At 32.5% G+C, this 27,979-nt stretch overlaps 1 protein-coding gene across 7 annotated transcripts in view; it reads right to left on the reverse strand.

Moving 5' to 3' along the window:
* The window catches only part of XRCC4 (X-ray repair cross complementing 4), a 365,806-nt gene that overhangs the window by 14,574 nt on the left and 323,253 nt on the right, over positions 1–27,979 (reverse strand). The window contains exon 9 of one of the 7 annotated variants that reach the window (XM_074282154.1): positions 26,733–26,773. The exons of the other annotated variants lie outside the window; for them this stretch is intronic. Within the exon in view, the coding sequence (XP_074138255.1) occupies positions 26,770–26,773 (4 nt within the window). The 3' untranslated portion in view covers positions 26,733–26,769. The remainder of the gene's footprint in view (positions 1–26,732; positions 26,774–27,979) is intronic. 7 annotated transcript variants of the gene reach the window in all.

Below are 27,979 nucleotides of genomic sequence, written 5' to 3' on the forward strand. Positions count from 1 at the left end.
CTTTGTTGCTGATTCTTTATAATCATATTTTGGGATTCTCTTAGCAAAGATACAAGAATAGCTTGCATTTTTCCAGCTTATTTTTACAGATAAGGTACTGAGGGAAATAGGGTTAAGTGACTTGCTGAGGATCAGATATATATTGTGTCTGAGGCTGAATTTGAATTCAGGTCTTCCTGACTCCAGGATCAGCTACCTAGTTTCCCGCAACAATTTACATACAATTATTTTAATACAAGTGATTCAGGATGAGGTAGGGGAGAGAGGATCAGCCCTTAAGGGAAAGAATTAACTTTACCATCTACCTCTGACAAATAACAGTGGGATCATGGACAAGTTATTACCTCTCGAGGTAAATCTTTAAGGTAATCTTTATGATGATGATTTTCAAATTTACCTATCCTGTCCCAATCTTTCTGTTGACTTCCAATCTCATATCTCCAACTGCCTTTTAGACACCTTAAACTGGGATGTCCAACTGACATCTTAAATTGAATGTCCAAAACAAAAATCTATCTTTTCCCCGGAATCCTACTTTATTACTATACAGGTTTGTAATCTAGGATTTATGCTCAACTCTTCCCTGTGCTTGCTTTCATATGCAATTTTCACTTCTGCAATATCTTTTCACCTTCTCTTCTGACATCATCTAGATTAGGTCCCCATCACCTCAAGTTTAGACTACTGCCATAGCCTGCTGAGGTCTGTGGGCTTCAAGTCTCTCCCCACTCCAATCCATCCTCCAATTCAGCCACCAAAATGATCTTCCTAAAGCCTAGGTACTACCATGTCACTACCTTACTTAATAAGCTCCAATGATTCTACTGTCTCCAATATTAAATAAAAAAAAATACTCTGGCATTTAAAGCTCTTCATAACCTAACTCCCTCAGTCATCTTTTCAATCTTCTTATACTTCACTCCTCATCACATACTCTTTGATCTGGTGGTACTGGCTTCCTGACTGTTAACAGACAAAAAGATCCATCTCTCAGGACTGTATTTGAAGACTGCCATAAAAAATTGAAGTTCTGAACTTTTGTATTACAATTTGAAATGCTAAAAAATACTGAATTAATGTTACTAACTTTTCTGTTTAAAATATTATAATCTCAATCAAGAATTTTCCTGAATATGAAAACATCATTTCTATGTAATAAACAGAATTGTAAAGGTAAAAGAAACCTCCAAGTTCTCTCTCACCCCCGACTCAAAACCCCCCCACAAAACTCGGAGTTCAAATCTGACTCTAGACACTTACTAACTGTGTGACCTTAGGCAAGTCACTTAACCCTGACTGTTTCCCCCTTAATCCCCTCCCCAAAAGAAACCAAGCCTAAAACATTTATCAGCAGCTAAGTAGTGCAGTGAATAGAACACCAATTCTGAAGTCAGGAGATTAAAAAAAAAAAAAAAAAAAAAAAAAAAAAAACAATCCCCAAAAGCTCTGAGTACAAATCAGACCTCAGACATTTACTAGCTATGTACTCCTGGGCAAGTCACTTAACCCCATTGCCAAAAAAAAGCTTATCCTCCATTCCTGGAATGCTCTCCATCCTTAAATCTATAATACTCAGATGCTTACTAGCTGCATGAGTTACCTACCAGGATTGTTGTGAAGATTAAATGAAATAAAAATTGTAAAACATTTACACAGTTATCTAGCACACAATAAGTACTACATAAAAGTCAGCCATCATCATCATTACTGACTTCCCTGGCTTCTTTTAAGTATCATCTAAAACCCCAACTTTTACAGGGAGTCTGTTCCAACTTCTCTTAATTCTAATGTCTATTTATCTGTACAAAATTAGCTCTTTATACATTTTTCTGTATGTTGTCTTCCCCATCAGATTGTGATCTCCTTAGTAACAAACTTTTTGGCACTCTTTTGCCACTTTTTGTATCACTAGTGTTTAGCATAGTACCTATCAGATAGTAAACACTTAACAGATGCTTAATGATTGATAAGACTATAAATACAAATGAGTTGCTGATCTGCATTTAGGAATAGAGTTTTCAACCATAGAATTCCCCCTTAATGATGAAATAACAGGCCCAAATCTCCTCATCCCTCATCCCAATACAAGTGCTTTTTGTTTTATGGATAGTTATCCCTTGATAAAAGGAAAATTCCAACCACTCAAAATGAATTACTATTAATTCCCACAAAGTTTTCAATTTTTATTCTTAGTAATGTCTTCTTTAAGGTCTAATGAATTGAATCTCAGGAACTCTAAGCATCAGATGGAGAGTTGGCAAGACATGGAGTTGGAAAGGCAGAAAGGATAGAGAACATCTTTGGAATAAGGAAGAAAAAAGTGCAAGTCTTGCCTATGAGGCAAATTAGATGTTTGATTCTGGGCAAATCACAACCTTTCACATGGCTTCTGTCCACTTAGAGTTTCTAATTCAAGATGTATAACATGATTTACACAATTACACCAAAGGACATGCAAATTTACATCAAAAGGGGCTATCTTACATTAAGTATTTTTATTACCTTCCATAAACAGTAAAAGTATATGCAAATGTATATGAAAATGAGTTAAGAATATAGTATGTGTATATGTAAAATTCTTGTTCCGGAAAGATGGAGGTGAGAATGTCTAAAAGAATGTTTAGTCTTTATAAAAAAGAGGGTAGCAATCTACGTCTGAGAAACTGGGACTTTATTAGAAGACTATAGATGTCAATCAACACAGAATAACCACTATACACATGTGAACCAGATGCTACCACGTAAAATAACCCATGGTGTAACATAGATGAATCACTGAAAACATAATTATACATCAGTCTTAGTTATTAGTAACAGGTCCATCTATTTGGATCCCATATGATTCTATATACTATATAGTCTTGGAAAGTCTGCAGAACAATACTTTGAAATGTGCAAGCAAAAGTCCTTTTTTTGCTACTTTTATACCTGTACTATCTCTGTGTAATTTCCCTGAGGACAAATAAATTATGATTGTATGTTTTTTAGTCAAATATGTTTAGAATAGCTATCTTCTGCTGTTTTCCATTAGGAAAGGTTGTGTCAATATTTATATGACAGTACCTATTTTTCAAAAGACTTTATTTCAACTGAGAAAGTAATTTTTTTCCCTAGTAAGTACCAAGAAATATTTATAAGCATATGTCTACACATTCATGAAAGGCAAAGTATCTACTTATTTGTTTGTTTATGCACTTGTTATAAAAATTGTGACTCCCTATCTTGCCCAAGTTACAAGTATAGGGGTTCTTCATGGGCCAGCATGAGCTCAGACCTGCTCCATTTAAACTTGGTTCACCCCTCCCTTAGGTAACCTGGTGGGTGCCCATTACTGAGGATTTACTACAGTAATGGCAAACTTAATACAGATACCTTATCAGTATAAGCTCAATGCAGTTCAGAATTCATGAGTTTGCGATCTACCAGCCTCAGCCTTCCCTGTATTAGAGATTATAGATATACATCATTTTTTGCCTGGCAAATTTATTTAAAATCACAGTTTATGATTTTTGGAAGTAAACTGATAGAAATAGTTATTATACCAATTTGAAATTTTAAATGAACATACATAAATAGGTATATTTATAGGCATAGAAAGTTAGGCTCACTAAAGCAAAGGTTCATCATTTTTTGTGATATTTTGTCTGGTAGTTTGTTGAATCCCATGGACCTCTTCATTAAAAAAAAAAAAAAAAAAAAGGATTCATAAGTGGAAGATATGCTAAATTTCAACATGAGATTAGTAAAAATAATTCAACATTTTTTTTCCTTTTCAATTGTGTGAACTCCATTAAATTGACCCCTTAGAAACCCATGCCCCAGCGTTAAGAATTCATGTGTTAAAGTGCCATGATATTTAAGGTGGTTAGTAAGAACTTGAAGCTTTAATACAATAATTGTAACAGCTCAGAGGGTGATCAATCTGGATTTTATAAATGTATCTTATCTTCCTATTTAATACCATCTATTTCCTTGTTTTCTGTATGTGTCTTGGCATACAGTAACAAAATGAATTTGAATTTTTAAGTCAAATACATAGCTTTTTTAGAGAGTTTCATTTTCTTTTTTCTTTCTTTTTTTTTGGGGGGGAGGGGTGGTTAAATGATTTCCCAGAGTCATATAGCTAGGAAGTGTTAATCATCTGAGATGAAATTTGAACTCAGGTCCTCCTGACTTCAAGACTGGTGCTCTATTCACTGCACTACTTAGCTGCCCCTCCATTTTCTTTCTTTCTTTTTCTTTTTCTTTTCTTTTTTTTTTTTAATATACCCATTCCAAGCAAAGAAAAAAAAAAATCAACAAACCCAAACATCCTCTCAAATTATACCAATATTGAAAAACTGAGGCAGGACACATAAATTAATGACAAATATAATATCATACTTAATTGATTGTATGGCAGAACCATATCTCAAATCACCTGAACAATGTAGAAAGCAACAAGAGTGTAGGATGATCTGGGAGGGTACTGGTTTTAGTTGTAGCCTTTCCTTTTTTTTTTTGAGTCCTAAGCAGCATGAGACCAATTGACCCTAACTCAAAAACAAACAAACAAACAAAAAACCACCTCTCCTTTTACAAAGATATTTTTGTCACTTGACTAATTAAAGAATAAAGCCTGTATTGGCTCTAAATCCCATTATAAAGATGGCATCATCTTTTTTAAAGCTAGAGGGAAGGTATATAATGTTGAGGTGGGATTGGGCCTGAGGGGAAAGGATTAAAAACAGAAAGTGTCATGTCATCATATTCTTTGGAAATCAGAAGCACAGATCACAAATTTATATCACAGGTACCATAGCATCCCCTGAAGGGAAATTTTCTAGCTGCTTAATAAGCATCCTGAGCCTTTATTCCTGATTAGCATACTATAAAAGCTATAAGAAAGTAAAATCATTGCTACTTGCTTTTAATACCATAGACTGTTAATTGTAATAAGATATTCAAGGTATAGCAATAAGAGTCTCTTGCCAATCTTCTGGGAATTGATGAAAGCAATTAAGGAGAGGGGCTTGGTATTGTCAAGCTGTCAAGCAAAGCTTAAAATGATTCTTGAAGAAATAGATTGCAAGCTGCTTTCTGGCAAGAATTAGTTTCAGTAAAACCAAGGGAAATGGGACTACATTGCTAAAAGCCCCATGCTATGTAGTGATAAAATTATATTCTGTGTGTCAATTTAAAAGCTTCAAGAAAAAACATATTTTAGTCCAAAATGAATCTCGAGTGGAAAATGTGAGATTTGCAGATGTACTGATTTGAAAACTGATTTTACCATAAAAAAATATTAAAAGTAAAATGCCTTAAGCCTAGTGAGAACAATTATTTGGTTTTTAAAATCATGCTTATAGAAGGAAAAAAACCCAATCCATAGGGACTAAAAAAAAAAAAAAAAGAAATTCGAATAAATAAGATAATAAATAATAAACTCATTTATTACTAATAAAATTATTTAGCTAAGAAAAGTTAGGTTTCTAAAAGAAAATTGAGGTCAACCATTTTGTGGCTGTATCTCCATGGCAAATATGAGCAGCTTTATAGTATAAGAATAGGGGGAATATAGAACAAAAAACCATAAGTTAAATATTTTAAAAAATCATTCCACAGAAATTTGGCATAATAGGAATGGCCAATGCCTTTGTAGCTTTCTCAAATTTGCTCAGGTGAGCCCCATTTCCTCTTCCAAATTTTTGGAGAGATTCTCCTCCAGTTCCCTGGAGAACAAGACCTGAAATCATTAGTCTCTTTATCCATGAGGATTAATTTCAATCCAACAAACATCTATTGAGTCACTGTGTTATTTCTGGAGTTTACAAAGACAAAACCAAAAATGAACCTTATCTCAGGGAGCTTGCCCGGGTTTTCAACATGTACAATAGTAAATACAAGGTATATGAAAAGTAACAAAGAGAAATTTCTAGATGGAGAAGTTATTAATAACTGAGTGGATCTAGAATGTCTCTTATAGAAGGTGGCCCTGGAGCAGACTTTTGAAGGAACTTTAGAGTTCTGCAAGGCAGAAGTTAGAAAGAAAGGTATAACTTTTTTTTTGATCCCTTCTAAGAAAGTTGTCTTAATATATGTATTAATTTTATTTGTTTAATCTAAATAAATAAGATGTCAATATATCTCACCCATTCAGTTTTGCAGAGGCAGGGAAAAACTCTTCTCTAAGGTAAAGACCAATTTATGAGGATTACAATGTTGGCAGCATCATTTAATATAGACTACATCCTTGAAAACCAGTGTTAAGATTGATAACTACACACTAGAAAGAAACAAAGTCAGACATAGGAATAACCCACTGACATTGAAATATATGAAATTCAAGTGTTTATTTATTAGTCTTTCTAGAATAATAAAAGCTCTCTTTTCATGCTTCCAGATGCACCATAAAAGGAGTAGCAATATCAAAAGGCAGTACTAGTTTAAGTATTAAAAGAGTGCTAATGTGCACATTCTACTGTTCATCTCACATCTGTGGGATGGGAGTAAGGATGAGATGTGTAGAAATTCTAAATAGATTAACACAGTACCTCAAATACAAAGAGGACTTTCAGAAAAGTCGCATTAGTGTTTTGGCTGATGAAGTTGGCTGTATTTTGGGGATTTTAGTTTTCCTATTGTAGCCAAAGTGGTGACAAAAGAAGTAATGTGCTGTCTAGAAACCAGCAGACAAATTATTTTTAGAAGAGATTGAAGTTTGTCAGCCTAGGCTAGAATAAACAGACAGGGGAGAGATAGAGCAGAAGAGGAATATTTTCATTTTAAATTAATTAGAGAACTCCTTTGATAATGATCTAAATACCCAACCAAAATATTTATTTCATTACATATCTGTTTCTACTGACATATGAGGAATTTCATAGGTGAGACTAAGTACAAGGATTAGGGAGGCAAGTTATGTTATATTGTACTTTCTATATAATGAGACTATATGAGGAATTAAAGGATGGTAGAAATAGCTTTTTGTTATAAGCATCAGAATTATCTATTTATTCTTTCACAAGTCACCAAACCACACACCAAATGTTTATTTTTATCTTCTAGGCTCAAAGAAAAACAAATGAAAAATTCACAAGTCAGAAAGATAGAAATGGAAACTTGCTTCAGAGAAATGGCTAGAGAAATGATTTTAGGAGATCTGTATGGCCAATTAAGAAAAATAAATGGCAACCCTGGTGTGAGTGAAAGATTTCTGAAGAAAAGTAAATAAGATAGGTCTACTTGATTATTTTAAAAATACTTCCTTCTGTTTTTTACTTCATATTCAAATGGATCCCTCCTCATTGCTTCATCCAGTGAGTTCTGTTAGATAATTAATAGGAAAGTGACATTGTTGAACCTCCTTCAATTCTACATTCATCTTCCATTGTCTGCAAAGCATTTTAGACTATACATTCATGGCAGAAAAGTTTAAAAAGAAACAAAACCTTTCCTAAATATGCATTAAGAATTTCCATTTGGCTGGGGTGGTAGCAATCAAAGTATAATTGGGCTATATATATATATTCTCATATATATGCTAATGTTTGGCTGGAGAAACAATAAAGCTTGAGGATGGGCCAGTGCACTTTCTCCATCATATAAGTGGGCTTGTGGTGTCTGTAAAAGAAGAGACTTGATTTTATATTCCATGCTGAACGTAGACAAACTTGGTTTTCATTTCTTGAATTTGAAAGATGCTATCATTTGACTTTTCCCTAAAGTATCTACAGTGAAAGAACTCCATAGTTTGCTTCATCTACTTTTTTGTCCCCAACTCAAAAAATATTGCTTGCTCTGTACATGGAATTATATAAACTGTGGATAAAAAGATTGATATAACTGACCCACATCATGCTCAAAGGAACAATTTTCCTAGTATAGATATTCTGGACTTAGGTAGAACTCCTGGTGTGGAAACTTCCTCCAGTAGTATAGATGGGCAAATCATCTTAGAAGGCCGTCTGATGTTAAATGGCTAAAGGTTATTTGAACCCAGATCTTGTCTCCAGACCCAGCACTCTGGCTACTGTAAAAGACTAGAATTTCATTGATATAGGGACTTCCATGTCCCTTCAACAATGCAGATTAGCAATAGCTCTATATTTTATAGGTTCAGCACATCAAGGGGCTTATAACCCAGCAAAATGGGAGAACACATACACGCACATATGATACTCTCTTACATAAAAGGGAATGGAAAGTACAAAATATAAAAAGGATAGATTGAGACAAAGTGCTATGAGAAAGTTGATAAGGAGATACTTTTATCTACAGGTTGATTGAGGGAAAAGAGGGAGAAGCAAGAAAAGAGTATCAATGAAACATTTAAAATATATAAAAGAGAAAAGTTCTGAAGGAGGCACAAGCAATTAAGGTAATATTGGAAAAACTATGTTAAATATATATAATGTATATACATATTAAATCAAAGCTTTCCATAGACATTAAGTTTCATATACAACCCTCTTTTTCTGCTCTATGTTTATGGAAATGTTCATGATTGATGACATATGTCAAGTCTTTTGGTTTATTTTTGTTTTTAACAGAGAACATGGGAGGGGGAGAAGAATAATGAAGAAAGTATACAACCTCTTAATTGGGCCTTAAAGGGGAAAAAGGGACCATCAGAAGTCACAGTGGTAATAGTAGAAGGAGATATGGAGGATGGTACAGAGATAGAAAAAAAGCAAGGTCAAAAAAAAATAAAAAAGTTCGAGAATAGCTCAATTTGCTTGGCAAATATTATTTGTCATTTTCTTCTTTTGTCATCATTACCGTTTGATAATTGTGAGGTGGAATATCAAAGATGTTTTAATGTGTACTTCTCTAATTATTAGTGATTTGGAGCATTTTTCAAATGATTGTTAATAATTCTGTAAACTACCTGTTCATATCCTTTGATTATTTACTGAGCAATGACCCTTGGTCATATAATTTCAATCAATTTTAAATTTGGAATTTTGGAAATTAGATGTTTATTAGAGAAAACTTGAAAAGATTTTTATTCCCAGTTATTAGTTTACCTTCTAATTTTTACAAATTACAAAAACTTTTAAAATGTATGTAATCATAACAGTCCATTTTATTTTATGTGCTCCTACTATCTGTTTATTTATAAATTCTTCACCAATCAATTGATTTGAAATATCTTTTCTTCCTTGGTTCCTTAATTTATATGACCTTTTATATCTAAGTCATGTATCCATTTGGAACTTATCTTGTTATATAATGGTAAGTTTCAGTCTAAACCTAATTTCTACTAGACTGCTGTCCATTTTTCCCAGCAGTTTTTTTTTTCAAACAGCTCATGCTTTCTCCAATAATTGTGATCTTTAAGGTTATTAAATACTATACTATTATGTTTTTCTATGTTTATACTTAATCTGTTCACTCATTTATAGCCTTTTGGGCATAGATCCTATATTTTGATCATTTATCTATCAATTGAGGTATGGTTACTATTTTTTATAAATTTGACTCAGTCCCTTCTATGTTTGAGAAACAAGGCCTTACTAGAAAAACTTATTTCAAAGTTCTTTTTGCAATTAATATTGATAAATATATTTCCCCCATTTATTTTATTCTTTCTCTCCTTTTACCCTCTCCATCCTCAAAAGTGTTTTGCTACTGACCATCCTTTGCCCCCAATATGCTCTCTCTTTTATTGCCTTCCCTCTTCTGGAATCTCATACCCTTCCTATTTTTCTGTAGGGTAAGATAGATGACTATACCATATTGATTGTATATGTTATTTTCTCTTTGAGCCAATTCTGATGAGAATAAGGTTCACTCACTCACCCTCTCTTTCACCTCTTCCCCTCCACTATAAAAGCTTTTTTTTTTTTTTTTGCCTCTTTTCATTTTTCCCTTCCCCTTTCTCCCAGTACATTGCTCTTCCATCCATTTATTTCATCATTTTAAAAATATGTTATCCTTTCATATTCAACTCACAATTCACACAACTCGCAAAACTCATACTCCTTCAAACAGCCATTACAACGAGAAGGTTCTAATGAGTTACAAGTATCATCCTCCCATGTCGGAATGTAGACAGATAAACGTTATGAAGTCCCTTATGATCACTTTCCTGATTATTTCCTTATGCTATGCTTCTCCTGAGTCTTGTATATGAAAATCAAATTTTTCATTCAGCTCTAGTCTTTCATCATGAATGCTTAAAGTCCTCTATTTCATTGAATAGCCACCTTTCCCCCAGAAAGATTATACTCAATTTTGCTGGGTAGGTGATCCTTGGTTGTAATCCTAGCTCTAATGATCTTCAGAATATCATATTCCAAATCCTTCATCCTTTAATGTAGAGGATGCTAAATCTTGTGTAATTCTAACAATTGTTCCAGTATACATGAATTGGTTCTTTTTAAATGTTTACAATATTTTCTCCTTGACCTGGGAATTCTGGAATTTGGCTATGAAATTCCTTGGAGTTTTTGTTTTGGGATCTCTTTCAGAAGGTGATTGGTGGATTCTTTCAATTTCTATTTTACCCTCTGGTCTGGAATTACACGATAGTTTTCCTTGATAATTTTTGAAAGATTATATCCAGACTTTTTTTTTTTTTTTTTTTTTTTTTTGATCATAGCTTTCAGATAGCCTGATACCTTTTAAGTCTTCTTTCCTAGATCTATTTTCCAGGTCAGTTGTTTTTCCAACAAGACATTTCATGTTTTTTTTCTATTTTTTTCATTTTTGTTTTTGTTTTGCTTTATTGAGTCTTGATTTCTCATAAAGTCATTAGCTTCCATTGGCATAATTCTAATTTTTAATGTATTATTTTCTTCAGTGAGCTTTTGTACTTCCTTTCTCAATTGGCCAGTTTTGCTTTTTAAGACATTCTTCTCCAGGGAATTTGTGCTGCTGTTTCAGAGATCTGGTCCAGGGACCTGATCACAAACACTCTTTTCTACCCTGGAACTGATACGAGTGTCCCCATCCCACTGTAGCTAAAAGATCTAGTGTTCTAAAACAGCAGAGACCTGCTTTATTGGTCTGGAGTGGAAGCTGTGCTGACATGGCCTGCACTGGATTTCCAACCTGTTGCCATAGACTTTTTCTGCTGACCTTCCAAGTTCTATTTGGCGTCTCTGGGCTGAGAGGTCTGGAAGCCAACAGTATTGCCACTGATTCAGAAATCCCTAGAGTTTTTCCTACCTTACTGGTGTGGGATTAGGGCAAGGTTGGGGTACTCTGGCATGGCTTTCACCAGGACTACATGGTGGACTCCCACCCTGATGTTACAGATCTTTTTTTGTTGACCTTCTAAGTTGGCTTTGGCTAGAAAATTATCTATTCAGTCTTTTTGTTTGTTTTGATGCTCTACATTTGTTTATAGAATCATTATTTAAAGGAATTTGGAGCTGGTTGGGGGAAAAATTGGGTGAGTTCCTGCCTGCCATCTTGGCTCTATCTCCTTTCCTCCTTCCATATTTCCATGCAAAAAATTATTTTAATGATTTAAAAAAATTTTTTTAAATTACATTTTGCAGTAGAGTTTGAGAAACTGGTACTGGCAGTCTCCCTTCATTAGAACTATTTTTACCCTTGGGATGTTCAATCTTTGTTCCACCATTTGAGTTTTATTATTATTTTTCTAACTCTATGAAATATTAATTTGGAACCTGTCAAAGTACTGAATAAATAAATCAATTTAGGTAGTATTGTCTTCTATTATATTGGTTTGATGCAAGTAAGAGCAGTTAATGTTTCTCTAACAGGTCTCTCTGCATTTCTGCAAAGTATTTTACAGTTATGTTAATTGTGTGAATTTTAGAAGATAAACAGTATTTGAAAGGTTCTGTAGTCATTTTAAATAGAAATATCATTTCTAGTACTTTTTGCTGAGATTTATTGCCAATATATGGGATGCTGACAATTTTCTTGCTTTATCTCATGTCTGGAAGTTTTGCAGATTATTTACTATTTAAATTAATTTTTATTTAATTTTTCTAGGATTCTTTAGGAATATCATAATCTTCAAAGTAATAACTTAGTTTTCTCTTTGCCTATGTTTCAATTTTTCCCTTATTAATATTTCTAGCAAAATTTATAACAGAGGTAAAAATTAAGCCTCCTTGCTTTATCTTTGACCTTTCTGCAAAGGCCTATAACTTTTTTTCTAGTACATATAATGTTTACTTAGTTTATTTAAACACTATTTTCTATATTAAGGAAAGGACTTTTTTTTTTAAAAAGAAGTGAATGTTGGGATTTTATTAAAAGACTTTTTTAGTATCTAGTGATATAACATTTTAAACACAATATTGTTTTCTCAATTTTATTATTTATATTATTAATATGGTTTATTGTATTTACAGTCTTTTTTATGTTCAACCAACTTTGTATTTAGATCAAACATGGTCATAGTGTATATTATTTCTTATATTTAATTTCAGTCACTTGATGGTATTTTGTTTACAAATTTTATATTCATGCTCTTTGGAGATATTGATTTGAAGTTTTCTTTTCTCCTTTGTCTCTCCCTGGTTTAGATGCTAAGACCATATCAGTATCATGGAAAGACTTTATTACTGCAAACAATTTATGTACTACTGAAATTAATTGTTCTTTGAATGATTGATAAAATTTGCTTCTGAACGATTTGGTCCTGGAGTTTTGTTTTTTGTTTTTTGTTTTTTTTTTTCTCTGAGAGTTCACTGATGGAATGTTTTCTCAATCAAGTAATACCTACACAATACAACTACTAGAAGGTTTAAACTAAGAATTAAAGAGATCACAAAAATAATTTTTACACTTCAAATGGCTTTAAAAAGGAGATGGATAGATTTAGAATGCAATTTCAAGAATGTTTTAATTTCCTAGTACAAGTCTAAAAATATCAACTATATAAAAATAGAGACCTAAATTTCAAAAAGCACAACTCATTCTCATACAACCTTGAGGAAAAGTACACAAATATTTCCATAACAGTATATGTTGTAGTTATTGTAATAAGAACTACAAGAGGAAAAGTGGCACCCTTAAGGTTCAGTTTAAGTGTCATCTTTTTTTGTGAAATATTCCTTAGTCTCTCCCAGAACAGCCATTCTCCTAATCTACCTCCTCATCCCATGCACTGAAGTTATCAAAACACTTTTCCAACCTATTTTGCATTGAATTACCTATACAAATATCTTATTTTTATAGACACATGGACAGTTTAGTTTTTGTATCTTTATCCTTTAGTACAATGAGCCAGTATGATTTTTATCTACATTTTACTGAATTCAACATTCCCTTCTACATGCTGCATTCTTAGAGGAGATAAGGAGAAATGATCTATGTCATGCTTGGACTTTCTAGGTTGTCAGATTAAATATGAAGTTTTTAAGAACAATACTAAGTTAGGACTATATGGCATACTTATGCCACTTCCCCTATAGTTCTGATGAAAGTTATAGTAAATTGGGGAACACCAAGAACTCTAGTTCTGTAGAAAAATGTAAGGCATATAGTTGTGAATTACAATCAAATTCTTGATAAAATTACATTTTTATTTTGAAAAACCAGGAAACCCCCAATAATGCCTGTTGTCAACAACAATGAATCACCTAGTACATTTTGCTATTATTTCATAAGTTTCTCATGAAATAAGTGGAAAGTAGAAGTTTTGCAAAAAAAAAAAAAAAAAAAAAAAGCGAAGTGAAACTGATTAATTCCACCAACTATTAAAGATGGTGTTTAGAAATGTTTTGAATAATAACAATATTGATCTATTACTCTTGATTACTCACCTGCACTGTTGTTATTACAATCTGCATCTGGAACTTTATTCACATATATTTCTTTCTATCTTTAGTTGCAGTTGGAGATCCTTACTATCATAACTACCACCACCTCTACCTTATCTTCTCTCAAAATATATTCAATCCTATCTAACAAAAATACTTTTTTTGCAATAGAAAGATCACGATTTTAAAGGATCAAATTTCAAAATATGGCTTTGCAATTTATAACTAGTGTGCCTGGAAAAGTTACTTTGAACTCTAGGGAGATCATACTGAAGAAAGTAAAGAAAAGAGGATGATATTTACAATGACCATGATAACATAAAGGAAAATAACACTAAATCTGAACAAGATTCAGATTAATGACATGCCCAATCTTAGTTCCAGAGGACTAATGATTTTTTTTTCCCTTTTCTTGATAGAGAGGCAATGTAGTATGGGTTCATAATACTGTATATAATATCATAAGAGTACTTTTGTTTAGGTTTTTTTTTTTTCATTTGCACTGAGAGAGGCAGGTCATATTAGAAAGTAAAAATGATGTAAAAGGACAAAAAGATTTTTTAAAGCATTTTAAAAATACAACAATAAAAAAAAAGAAGTCACTTTATCTAATTTTTTTTACAATTTATTTTATCTATCTATCTATTTATTTATTTATTTATCTGGCCTCAATTTTTTATTTAGAAAAGTAGGTTGACCTGGACCAGTTTGTAAACCTGAGATATGTGAATTTGTTCTAAAAAGGTTTTTTTTTGATAACTTTACTTCAGCATAGTTTTTATTTCCTCTATTATCCAATGTATTTTATGCACTTAACTTGATTCTGAGAAACTGAGCATGTGTACCAAATTACCAAATGGATTGATAACACAAAAAACACTGAGAATCTCTGAATTGGATGACCTTTAATATCATCTAAAAGAATTTAGCTCTAAATTCTTTGATTCTATTACATTCTGAATTCTTTTAAAAAAAGAAATTAGTTCACTGTACAATCCTGTCTGACAAATGCTACTCAAGTATATTTTATATAACCTCCATATTATTTGAGCTTTCTTGATTTGTGTGGGAAGTTATTAATTTTTAAATGTCAAAAAAAACTTTAAGTCAATAAATATTTATTCAGTTCTGACAATCCGTACTTTCTGAATAATTACGGAAGCACTATTTTCCCAAATAGTACTGGTTGTGATAGGGTTGACCTTGCTTTTAACTTCAAAAGGTAAGAAAGAACAATCTGCCTAGCATAGTATGTGGCATATCACTGGAGCCTAATAATTGCCTGTTGATGTCAAAAGATGCTGAGAATAAAGTGGATGAAAAATACTGAACAGATAATAGCATGAATGGATAAGTAAGATTGTGTTTTGTGCTTATTTTGTGCCAAGTGCACAAGATTCAAACATCCATTAATTTCATGTTGATAGCTGCAAGCATATTGTAGGTCTTTAAAATGTCTCAAAACCATAAGAATAGTACTGAGAATTCCATAGAAATTTTGCCTTTTGTCTTTTGTTTGCCATCTCAGCAAACTTATTTTGTAAGTGTGTTGTTGCCTCATTTCCTTTCTCAAAATTGCTTTCACCTTTTGACTCATGCTGTTAGGAAGGGCCTGTTTCTCATGTGATTTGAAACTGTATTAATTGCTAATTTTAAGAAGCTTATTTCCACTACTTTAGAATTGTGATTTTTTTTTTTTTCATGGAAATAGAATCTCAACCTGGACTACTTGGAAAGTAGTCCAAGTTAAGAATCTGTCTCCATGGTAACTGAAGACCACCAATTTTATTATTCTTACTTCCTTATGGATTTCAAACTAAGGAATTTTTATATAACCTCTTCACTTCTGCTTCTGACTTCACAAAAGAACCCCATGTATAATTCTCTTCATAATTCAGTTAACCAATTCAAATTCCTTCCTGACTTCTTATTAACAAATTCTCTATCTTACCCACTTTACTATATTCACTATCTTTTTAACATTTTTTAATTTCAATAGTATATTTTTCCAATTATATATAAAGATAGTTTTCAACATTCCCATGTAGACAAGCTCTGCATTCAAGTAAAATGACAAAATAGGAGCAGAGTGTAGGAACAATCATAAAGGTCCTAGAAATCATATTAACATTAGTTTAAGTATTGGCTCTCTAAAAGTGAAATCCTTGTCCAAAAACTAAAGGGACTGATATACTTTGGGAGGAACTGAACTATGCTGATAAACAAATGTAGAAGATTTAAGAAAATTGAGGGTAAATAGAGGAGTGGTTCATAGATTCTCCTGAAAAAGGCAAATAAAGAAACTAACAATAATGGATTCATTATGTTTATAAAGAAAGCAACAAACATTTCATTGACTTCTTGACTACAAATGAATTTTTAAAAGCATTTATCCAGTGGCTTCTATATGCTAAGTCATTTCACTTTATAGTGCTAGTGATGAGCATGTGCCAAAAGAACACTATGGAGATTACCACACCTGAAATACATTTTAGGATTTTTTAGGAAGAGTTTCAGAACTGACATATACACTAATATTTGTATTTTAATATGAAAAATTATTGATAAACTGTTCCTTAGGGAACTCAGGGAAACAGAAGGAAAGAAGCTATGAATTGCAGTTTATTGGAAAACTTCAATTTTGTATATCAAGAATACTTTCTTCAAGAACAGAATCTGAAGGGGCTAGATAGAGCAAGCACTAATCATCAACAAAAAATGAACTCAATCTTAATGGAAAAGAGATGACTGATTATTGATTTTTAATCATTCCTGAATGAGATGTAAATGTATAGTAAAAACATCAATGTATGTACACTAGACATGCAATAAACAACATTCAATGCGATTGACAAAAAAATCTCATCAGAAGAAAGGATTAAGATTAAAAGGCAATCCAAAGAAGAATTAGAAAACATTATGAAATACAAAATGGATAATTTTGATTATATTAAATTTAAAAACTTTTTTGCATAAACAAAACCAATGAAGCCAAGATTTGAAGGGAAGCAGAAAGCTGGGAAAAATTTTTATAGCCAGTGTTTCTGATAAAAGATTTCATTTTAAAAATACATATAGAACAAACTCAAATTTATAACAGTACAAATCATTTCCCAATTGGTAAATGGTCAAAGGACAATGATTTTCAGATGAATAAATTAAAGCCATTTCTAGTCATGAAAAAAAAATGCTCTAAATCACTACTGATTAGAGAAATGCAAATTGAGACAACTCTGAGGTACATTTCATGTTTCTCAGACTGGCAAAGATGACAGGAAAAGAATGATTAGTGTTGGAGGGGATGTAGGAAAACTAAGACACTAATGCATCGTTGGTAGAATTGTGAATTTATCTAACTGCTCTGGAAATCAATTTGGAACTCTGCCCAAAGGGCTATAAAACTGTGCATACCTTTTGATCTAGCAGTGTCTCTACTGAGCCTATATCCCAGAGAGATAATAAAAGAGGGAAAAGGACCCATAAATGTAAAAATGTTTGTAGCAGCTCTTTTTTTGTAGTGTCAAGGGACTGGAAATTGAGTGGATGCCCCTCAGGTGAAGAATGGCTGAATAAGTTATGGTATATGAATATTATGGAATATTATTGTTCTATAAGAAATGATGAGCAGGCTGATTTCATAAAAGCCTGGAAAAACTTACATTCACTGAAGTTCAGTGAAGTGAGTGAAGGAGAACATTGTTCATGGTAATAGCAAGATTATAAGATGACCAACAATGATAATCTTAGTACTTCTCAGCAATGCAGTGATCCAAGATAATTCCAGTAAAGTTAAGTAAATTTTCACAGCTCTGCATCTTCAACTGTTACTTCAACTCAAAAAGTACGAATCAAAAAAAGTTTCCTATCTTTCATTATCTCCATCTTAATAATCCTAAATTAACTGTTCTAGACTTGTGATGGAAAATGAGATCTGTATTTGCCAGAGTGAGTATTATAAAGAATGAATGTGAATCAAAACATAATATTTTCACCTTTTTGTTTATTTTTTCCTTTTTAGTCTGGTTTTTCTTTCACCATAAGACAAATATGGAAATATGTTTAAAATGATTATCATATATAATCTATATTAGATTGCTTGCTAGAGGAGGGAGGGAAGAGAAGGAGAAAATATTAGAACACAAAATCTTACAAAGATAAATGTTGAAAAACTAAATTTAAAAAAAATAGATTAGAAGGCAACCAGTCAACAGTTATTAATTAGTTAAGTTACCTACCATGAGCCATGTGCTGGGCTAGGAGATATGAACATAAAAGCAATTCCTATATGAGAGGAAGGAAATAGGCATTTATACAGTGCCTTCTATTTGTTAGACACTTGTTGAGGATTTTACATCACAACAACTTTTTGAGCAAAGTATTGTTATTCTCTCCCTTTTATGACTGAGGCACATAGAAATTAACTGAGTTGGTCAGGGTTACATAGTAAGTGACTGAGGCTAGATTTGAGGCTAGGTCTTCCTGACTCCTTCTATTCATTGCTTCAGATAGCTGACTAGGTGAGAAAAGAAACAGATACTCTAATTATAAAAATTTTAATCTAGCCTATTCAAATAGGCTAAGAAAAGGTAAGGAAAGAGATTAAGTTTCATGACGTACTCCACATTATAGGAATCTTCACTTCTTCCCAGGATGAACCCTTTACTCTGACCTCAGGATTCTCAACCAGAGGAAATGGGAAAGTTAGAGGAAGCAAGGTGGTACAATGGATAGAGTTCTGGGCCCAAAGACACTAAGACCTGAGTTCAAAACTGAACTCAAGATGCTTACTAGTTGTGTAAAACTGGGCAAGTCACTTACCCCTCTTTGCCTCAATTCCTCATCTAGAAAATAAGCTGGAGAAGGAAAAGGCAATCCACTGTCTTTGCCAAAATCCCAAAAGGGGACTTCAACAGTCAGATATGACTGAAGTGACACAACAACAACAACAAGCTAGTCAAGGAGGTAGAGTTAATATTTTTATTTGATTTTTTTAAACTGACCCATTAGTGAAGTTACATACTTTTTGGTGAATCCTTGGAAAAGTATGTGCCATTCTTAGAAAACATACTGACAAGGTTTTAAATCTATTTGTAAATTTATCAATTTTTGATGTGCACATGAATAGTAAACTCTAGAAATATATTTCCTTTCATAATGAATAGAGTGTAAGAAAAAAATTCTTAGAAACCAAAGAATAAAGGCTCTGAACAAAGCTGGACACTGCTTCTCTGGCCCAACTGGTTTAACTCAATACATCCCAAAAAGGCTTTGTACTTTTTTGACTTTGTTCAAGTTGTTACATGGGCCTGCAGTGCCTTCTTCTGTCTTTGGATTAAAATCTTCCCTTCATTTTCTAGCCTTGGCTCAAATTCTATCTATTTCCCAAAGATTTCCAGGCTGAAAGTGATCTTTTCTTCAACATCACTGGAAGTGGGCTAAAAATTCTTTAGAAGACTCAGAATGACATTTTTATACGGAGTCTTGTGTGCAAAAAGCAGGTATTCAGGAGGCTTTTGTCATTTGTCCTTCCAGAAGTAGCCTAAACAATAGTTAAACTCACAAAAATTAAGGAAATACTTTAAAAGCTTTAGCAAACTTAGTTCTTTTTTTTTTCCTTTTCATTTTTTGACAATCATTTTCTACCCTTTTATAATGGAACAAATGGGTTCTAAAATGGTCCTGACATTATTCTGTTCCTTTACTGTACCTTCATTTTGTACTCACAGTTATCACCAATTGCAGGCAGAAAGCAGACAGTATATAAGAAATCTCTTGTTCCCAAGTCCTATAACTCATTTGACTGAAGACCTAAGAATAGTTCTCTTTATTCAGAAAACACAAGAAAAGCCCATATTCCTCCAAATGCATAAAGTGACTAAAGTAAGCATTCTGACTACTTCAATAACCTTATGTCAATATACAGTGCACTAAAGTGGTTGTCATGAACAGAGTTCCCCCCATGCATTTTGCATTCTCTCATTCTCTCTACATATTATTTCCCATGGTTTTGCTCCTCTCTTGTCAAATATTTCCCACTTCATGAATTCCCAGGCATGAAACTATGGTGAAGTCAAGTTGGAGTTGTGTAATTGGGGAAAAAATAAATATTACCCTTCTAAGATCATTATGAATTATTAAAGAAATTTTGTCAAATTGAGTCTCATAATGCACATGTGAGGAATTCAGGTGTTAATGAATACCTCATGTGCTTTATACAAAATAAATAGATTTCAGAACTTTCACTTGATAAACATGAGTGTGATTACAATACATATTGTTATAAATTTAGGGAATGACATCATATATTTAGAAGCAGTCCTCTGTTATTAGATGCAAGACATCTCCTCTCAGACACCAGAGATGTTTAGACTGTAGCTAGGCTGTGCTTTGACTTTTTTTATAAATTACCAGGGACAAATACTCAAAAGAGAGCCTCAGGACAAGAAATATACCTATCATTGGTGAGTTTTTTGTAAGCAACTTTTAAAAAATGCATACCCAGAATAAACATAAACAAAAAAAAGTAATGAGACATGTTGGGCTACTTTATTGGTTCTAATCTAGTCCTGATGTGTAAGTCAGACCTTTCAGTATGAATATTTCCGGGTTACTAGAAGGCTATTTTGTAAATTCCTAATTTCATAAAGCAATAAAATAATACTTTCATTTCTCTCAAAATTATAACAGGGAACAGTAAATTTATACATAGGATGTAAGCTAACTTTTTTTATTATAGTGGATTATTAATTACTGTTGATATTTATATTTATAGTGCTTCAAAGTTATCAAAGTCCAGTTACATTACCTGTCTTGAAGTCTCATGAAACTCCTGAGAAAAAAGGTATTATACAAACATTACTATTCCCATTTTAAAGAAGAAGGCTCAGAAATTATGTGACTTGCCCACACTCACAAAGCCAGGAAATATTAGAGGCCTTCCTGACTCTAGTTCCAGAATTCTATTTACCACACCATGAAGCAGCCCATATACAGAGAGTGGTGGGAAGGTAAAGAGCATTGCCTGGTTCAGGAGTCAGAAGACCAAGGTTCCCATTCTATCTCTGCTATTTAGCCAGTTGATTCCTCTTGGTCTTTGTTGTTGTTCTCAGTCATGTCTTACTCTTCATGATTTTTTTGGGGGGTTTCCTTGGCAAAGATACTGGAGTGGTTTGTCATTTCCTTCTACATATTATTTTACAGATGAGGAAATTGAGGCAATCAAGGTTAAGTGACTTGTCAAGTATTACACAACTACTAAGCATTAAAGATCAGGTCTTAACTCACCTTCCTTATCCAAGCCCACTGTACCATCTAGCTGCCCACTCCTCTTAGAATCTATTTTCTCAACTACATGATAAAATGGTTGTGGACTAAATGAATTTGAGATTCCTTTAATTTCTAGATGTATGATTTTATAATCTGATGAATCCATATCTCTTTTAGATAGTTTAAGATTCTAACATCATGGAACATAAACACTAGACATGGAATAACAAGATGAAAGGTAACATGTAACTGTTGGGATGGAGAGCAGGGAAGGAAACACTTTCTCTGAGACTATTTCACCAGCTCTAAAATGGGGCTAACATTTTCTCTGCTTGCCACAGGGTTAGTATGGATTAGTGAAAGGAACATTTTTTTCAAAATATAAAATTTTACATGAATGTGAATTCTTATCTCAAAATATCTGAGGCTTTTAATTGACAAACTTTTAAAAATAATATTTTTGATGTAAAAATAACATCTGAAGTCAGGAACTATATGAGCACAACTACAAAACATTTTATACATAAAGTCAGATCTAAACAATTGGAAAAATATCGTGAATATAATAAAAATGACAATACTACCAAAATTAATCTACTTGTTTAGTGCCATACCAAAATCCCAAGAAATTAGTTTATAGATCTAGAAAAAATAATAACAAAGTTCATCTGGAAGAAGAAAAAGTCAAAAATTTCAATGGAAAAAAAAAATGCCAGTGATGGTGGCCTAGCTGTGGCAGATCAAAAACTATTATTATAAAGCAGTGGTCATCAAAACCATTTGGTACTGGCTAAGAAACAGAATAGTTGATCAGTGGAATAGCTTAGATTCACAAGGCAAAATAGACAATGACTAAACTAGTGTTTGACAAACCCAAACACCCCAGTTTTGGGGATAAGAATTCACTATTTGACAAAAACTGCTGGGAAAATTGGAAACTAGCATGGCAGAAACTAGGCATTGGCCCACACTAACACTATACCAAGATAAGATTGAAATGGGTTTATGATTTAGACATAAAGAGTGATATTATAAGCAAATTAGAAGAACAAAGGATAGTTTACCTCTCAGGTCTGTGGAGAAGAAAAGAATTTGTGACCAAAGAAGAACTGGAGATCATTATTGAATGTAAAACAGATAATTTCAATTATGTTAAGTTAAAAAGTTTTTGTACAAACAAAACTAATGCAGACAAGATTAGAAGGAAAGCAATAAATTGGGAAAACATTTTTACAGCTAAAAGTTATGATAAAGGCCTCATTTCTAAAATATATTGAGAACTGACTCAAATTTATAAGAACTCAAACCATTCTCCAATTGACAAATGGTTGAAGGATATGAATAGACAATTTTCATATGAAGAAATTGAAAACATTTCTAGTCATATGAAAAGGTACTCTAAATCACTATTGATCAGAGAAATGCAAATTAAGAGAACTCTGAGATACTACACACTTCTCAGATTGGCTAAGATGACAGGAAAAGATAATGATGAATGTTGGAGGGAATGTGGGAAATTTGGGACACTGATGCATTGTTGGTGGAATTGTAAACAGATCCAACTATTCTGGAGAGCAATTTGGAACTATGCCCAAATTGTGTATACCCTTTGATCAGCAGTATTTATACTGGGCTTATATTTCAAAGATAACTTAAAGAAGGGAAAGACCCACATGTGCAAAAGTGTCTGTGGCAGCCCTTTTTGTAGTGGCAAGAAACTGGAAACTAAGTGGATACCCATCAGTTGGAGAATGGCTGAATAAGTTATGGTATATGAATGTTATGGAATATTATTGTTCTATAAGAAATGATCAGCAGGATGATTTTAGAGAGGCCTGGAAAGACTTAAATGAACTGATGCTAAGTGAAATGAGCAAGAAATCATTGCATATGGCAACAACAATATTATGCGATGATCAATTCTGATGGACATGGTTCTATTCAATAATGAGATGATTCAGACTAGTTCTAATGATCTTATGATGAAGAGTGTATACACCCAGAGAGAGGATTTTGAGAACTGAGTGCAGATCACAGCATAGCATTTTCACTCTTTCTGTTGTTTGCTTTCATTTTATTTTCTTTCTCATTTTTTTTTCCTGGTTTGATTTGATTTTTCTTGTGCAGCAAGATCATTGTATAACTATGTATGCATATATATTGGATCTAACATACATTTCTACCATGTTTAACATATATTGGAATACTTACTAGGGGAGGAGGTGGGAGAAGGAGTGAGGAATTGAAAGAGTTAATGTTGAAGAATTATCCATGTATATATTTTGAAAATAAAAAGCTTTAATTAAAAAAAAAAAAAGAAAAAGAAAAATAGTGCCTAGAATGAAGTATGCAGCTAATCAATTTTTGTTTAACTGAACATTTGTGAGTAAAATAATTTGCATGTCCTTGCCATATTAGTGCATACATATGTGTACATATACATATGCACATAAACACATATGCTTATGTATATTTCAACCTCTACTTAAAGGAGGGGATTCTGTTTTGCCCCATTAGATAGAACCAGGAACTAGAGCTGAAGATGGCAAAGAGACAACTTTAAACTTAATGAAAAATATTTTTTTAAGCTATCCTGCCTTAGTAAGTTGGTGGGTTTTTATACAGGTAATATTAACACAATATAATACATTAATGTAAATATAAATGATATAACATAAATAGGGATTATTGTTTAATCTTTTTCTAGTGATTCAGCATCATCCTTCCAGAAAATTATTTTATGTGCTATAAATGCAAATAACTCATATTCATATAATATTTTATTTATAAAATGTTTTCACATAAATTATCTCACTAAATCCTTATGACAACACTATCAGGGTTTGTCTCTTTGCCATTTCCACTTCTAATTCCTGGTTCTGTCTTCTGGGACAAAGTAGAATAAATCTTTTTACTCCTTTTGGCAGACCTTCATATGTATATAAACATATATGTGTTTGTATGTATGTATATACATACATGTATTTGAGATATGATACCTTCCCCAGATTAAATATCACCAGTTTCTTCAACCAATCTTCATGTGTATATGAAATCAAGACCTTTTCCTGGATACTACCTTCATCTACATTCTATCTAACTTATTGATATTATTCCTAAAATATGGTATCTAGAACTGATCGTAGTACTGCAGAAGTCATTTCTCCATCTTGTCCATAAAACCAACATGAACCATCACTAGATCTATGATGCCTCTTTGGGAATCTATTTTCTTTTTTAGACCTTCATTCCAACCAATCATTCAATAGCACATCCTAAAATTTCCCTAGTAATCAAAGGCATCTCATCAGCCTGAAGTTGAGAGGTTATATTCTCTTCCTATATCTTTGAAAATAGCAACATTTGTTATTCCCTAAGTCTGTAGTACTTCTCCTGTTGCCACATAGTCTGAATAAGAATTATTATACCCATTTACAGGAGAGAAACTTAGTTTGAAGGGTCCAAGTAACTTAGACAAGACATAAGATTAAAGGAGCTAAGAGTTAAATGGCGGTTAGCTATGTGGCCTAATGGATAGGGGCACTGAGTTTGGAATCAGTAAGAGTCATCATATATTAAAAAAAAAAAAAAAACCAAACCAAGAAACCCAGAAATTTCATACATCACAAAAACTACTTCCATTATAACATAGAAGGGATATTATCAGACAAGCATAAGTGAAGTTTATCACCTTTTCTAGAGTTGTTATTGTATGATACTGTAGATAATGCAGCTCATGCAATACTTAAGAACAACTATAGTCCTTTACACAAGGATAATTAAGATAATAAAAAAAGCCCTTTGACAGTGGTTCTGAGTACCACTTGAGCCACATTGGTTATTTTTTTTTCCATGCAGAAGAGTAAAATTATATTGAAAACTGAAATTTTAAACAACCTTTCTTGAATCCAAAATATATCCAATAAAAATATATTTAAAAATCCATCTATTCAAATACCTTTTGCAAAGAATGATTCATTTGATGCATGTAATTTCATTATGTATATAAAACTATGTAGTGTTTATTTCTTTTTATAAATTATGGGTGGGGAACCTTCTTTTCTGCCAAGGGCCATTTAGATACTTATAATATCAATCATGGGCTATACAAAATTATCAACTTAAAAACTCAAGCAGTTGTAAGTTGTTGTACTTAGCTTTCAGCTCATCACTGCCTGCAATTGTACTGTCAGGACCAGATCAAATGATTTCGTGGACTATTTCCTGGCCCTGTTATAAATAAAGCAAACACCCTACTACAATATTGTGCTACACAACATTTTTAGCCTCTCAAAAATAAAGCAAACAAATCTTCTGGTTCAGGCCAGCATGTTGTTTCAGGAATAGAATCAAATCTTTGAGTCAGCTTAATGTGTTTACTCCCATATAACTTGTTTCAATGTTTTTACCCTTTGAAACAGAATGTCTTAACTTTCATAGCATTTAGCAGACCATGGTTCATACAGGGCACCAAAAATATTTGTTTAATTGAAAGGTCTGAACTTCATATATAGTTTACTTTCTGCTTCAAAAGAATAAGTTGTAGAAATTAACAGACCAAAGTTTAAATATAGTAAAAGTAGCCAGTCTTTTTTTCTGGCGTAGTTTTTTTTTTTTTTTTTTTTTTTAATAGAGGCACATAACATTAGTCAAATATATTATTCCTTGATTCTATTTCCAAAGGTAACATGCAAACATACAGATTTTACATATTTGTTTGGCATGAACTAAATAATCTTATTTCCAAAATCTATGCATTTCAATTTATAGTGCACATTATAATTCAATTGTATTCAGAGGAAGGGCATATACATTTATAGGACTTCATCTAATTCTGCCTGTAACAAATACTTAAACACCCAAAAATATTATGTATAATACTGACAAGTTTTCAAACCCAGAGAACAGCAAAAGAAAATGCTAAAATTCCAAGAGACTTGTAACAGAAAGAACCAACACAAAGAGAGAACTATGGAGATTGAGTGCGGATCAAAGCATAGTATTTTCATCTTTGTTTGTTGTTTCTGTCTTGGTTTTTTATTTCTTATGTTTTTTCCCCCATTTGATATGATTTTTATTGCACCGTGTGATGAATAGAAACATGTTTAGAAGAATTGCACATATTTAACCTATATCATATTGCTTGCTGTCTAGGAGTTGAAAAGAGGATGAAAATTTTGGAACACAAGATTTTGCAAAGATGAAATGTATGTATTTGCATGTATTTGGGAAAATAAAACACTATTTTTAAAAAAGAAATTGCCAAGCATCTGCTCCTTAAATTTTTCTTATAATATATTAAAATAAAAACAAAGACAAAATTCAGTCTCTTCACAAATAGTAATTTAGTTGATATTTTCTGGGCTTTTTCAGCAAAACTGTTCAATTCTTCTTGTTATTTAATTGGTTCACTTGAGTCTGACTCTTTGTGACCTCATTTTGGCAAAAATGCCATTTCCTTCTCCAACTCATTTTTATAGATGAGAAAGTGAAGTAAACAAGGTTAAGTGAGTGACTTGCCACAGTCACACACCTAGTAAACATCCAAGGCCAGTGTTTTTTACACGCTATTTCAAATATGGATATGGAAGATACAAGACTAATTAATGATTAATAACCTAATAGCTGAATAATTGCTTGTTGAATTAAAAATATAAAACTGATATCAAGTTGCTTTTTGTTTGTTTGCATCCTTCTCATAAAGATAGAAAAAAGTATGTGCACTTATGTGATTACCTGAGTAAGGTCACATGGACATCTTCTGGCAAAGGTATTAGCTGGAAAATGAAATAAAAGATTGAAGTATCCTTTAGTAGTTTTTTTATATTCAAGAAAATCCTTTTTTTTTCTCTTATTATCAGTGTTCTTTGATTAATTTCTACCATTCAAAAGCTTATGATTGTTAGAACCATAAAGATATTAATGTGTAGAAGAAAGCTCATGAACTTGAGTTAGAAGAGAACTGAATTTGAAGTCCTTCAATATTTGTTATTTATGTTATCATGGGCAAATCATTAAAGTCCCCAAATCTCATATTTGTAAATTAGGGATAGCAAACACTTGTAGTATTTATCTCATAAAGTTGTGAGGATCAGATGCAAAACTGTAAATATGGAGAGCATTCTGTAAATCTTAAAATGCAATTGAGATGTCAGCTCCTATTATCAATAATATTCTATCTGCTTCACTAATATAACTGAGCACAGGCATCTCCTTATTAATTTGTGCCCAGTCTTCTATGTTTTGTTGGGTTTGTAAGATTTGTATTAGGAAGATATCAGGAAGGCTTACAAAGCTAGAAGGGTTGTTGGAAGCCTTCGAGTTTACCGCCTTCATTTTATAGAGGAAGAAATAGAAGCACAGAAAAGGTAGTGATAGACATATCACTATGATATGTCATCTAGCTAGAGATAGTCATCTAGCTAGAGTGTATCTAAGGGACAAATTGAACTCAGGTCTCCTTTAAATCCAGTGCCCTATTTGCAACATCAAGCTGCTTCTAGATCTTCAAATTTTTCATTATTGCCATCATCAAACTTCTATTCATAGGAGAACATGTCACAAATTTCTAGAAACTCTCACTAATGCTTATCTTTGAATGAAATTTCAGGTGTAAGTAATATTAAAATTTGCATCTTTAATCTTTAATGTAATTATGAAATTGAAAAATCCTATACAATGCCTGGATGAATCTTCTCACTGAATTTTTCTGTGAAAATGTCTTCTTTGTTATACTCTGATTCACAGCTTGAATGACTGAGCTAGATAGTGAGACTGGGGAGAAAGATGGAGAAAATATCTTAAGGCACTTGACCTCATTTCCTCAGAGTGAATACTACAACTGTCTCACAATAGAATGGTGATCTTATGATTGCATTTTCGGTTCGCCCAGTGATGCCCTTAGGGAAAACAGATCTAAATCACTTTAAAAATGTTGAAGACAGAGACCATTGTTGTTGATGAGTTACTAAGAGAAAGAGAAT

Source organism: Sminthopsis crassicaudata, chromosome 1 (genome assembly GCF_048593235.1).
Source record: "Sminthopsis crassicaudata isolate SCR6 chromosome 1, ASM4859323v1, whole genome shotgun sequence".
Lineage (NCBI taxonomy): Eukaryota > Metazoa > Chordata > Mammalia > Dasyuromorphia > Dasyuridae > Sminthopsis > Sminthopsis crassicaudata.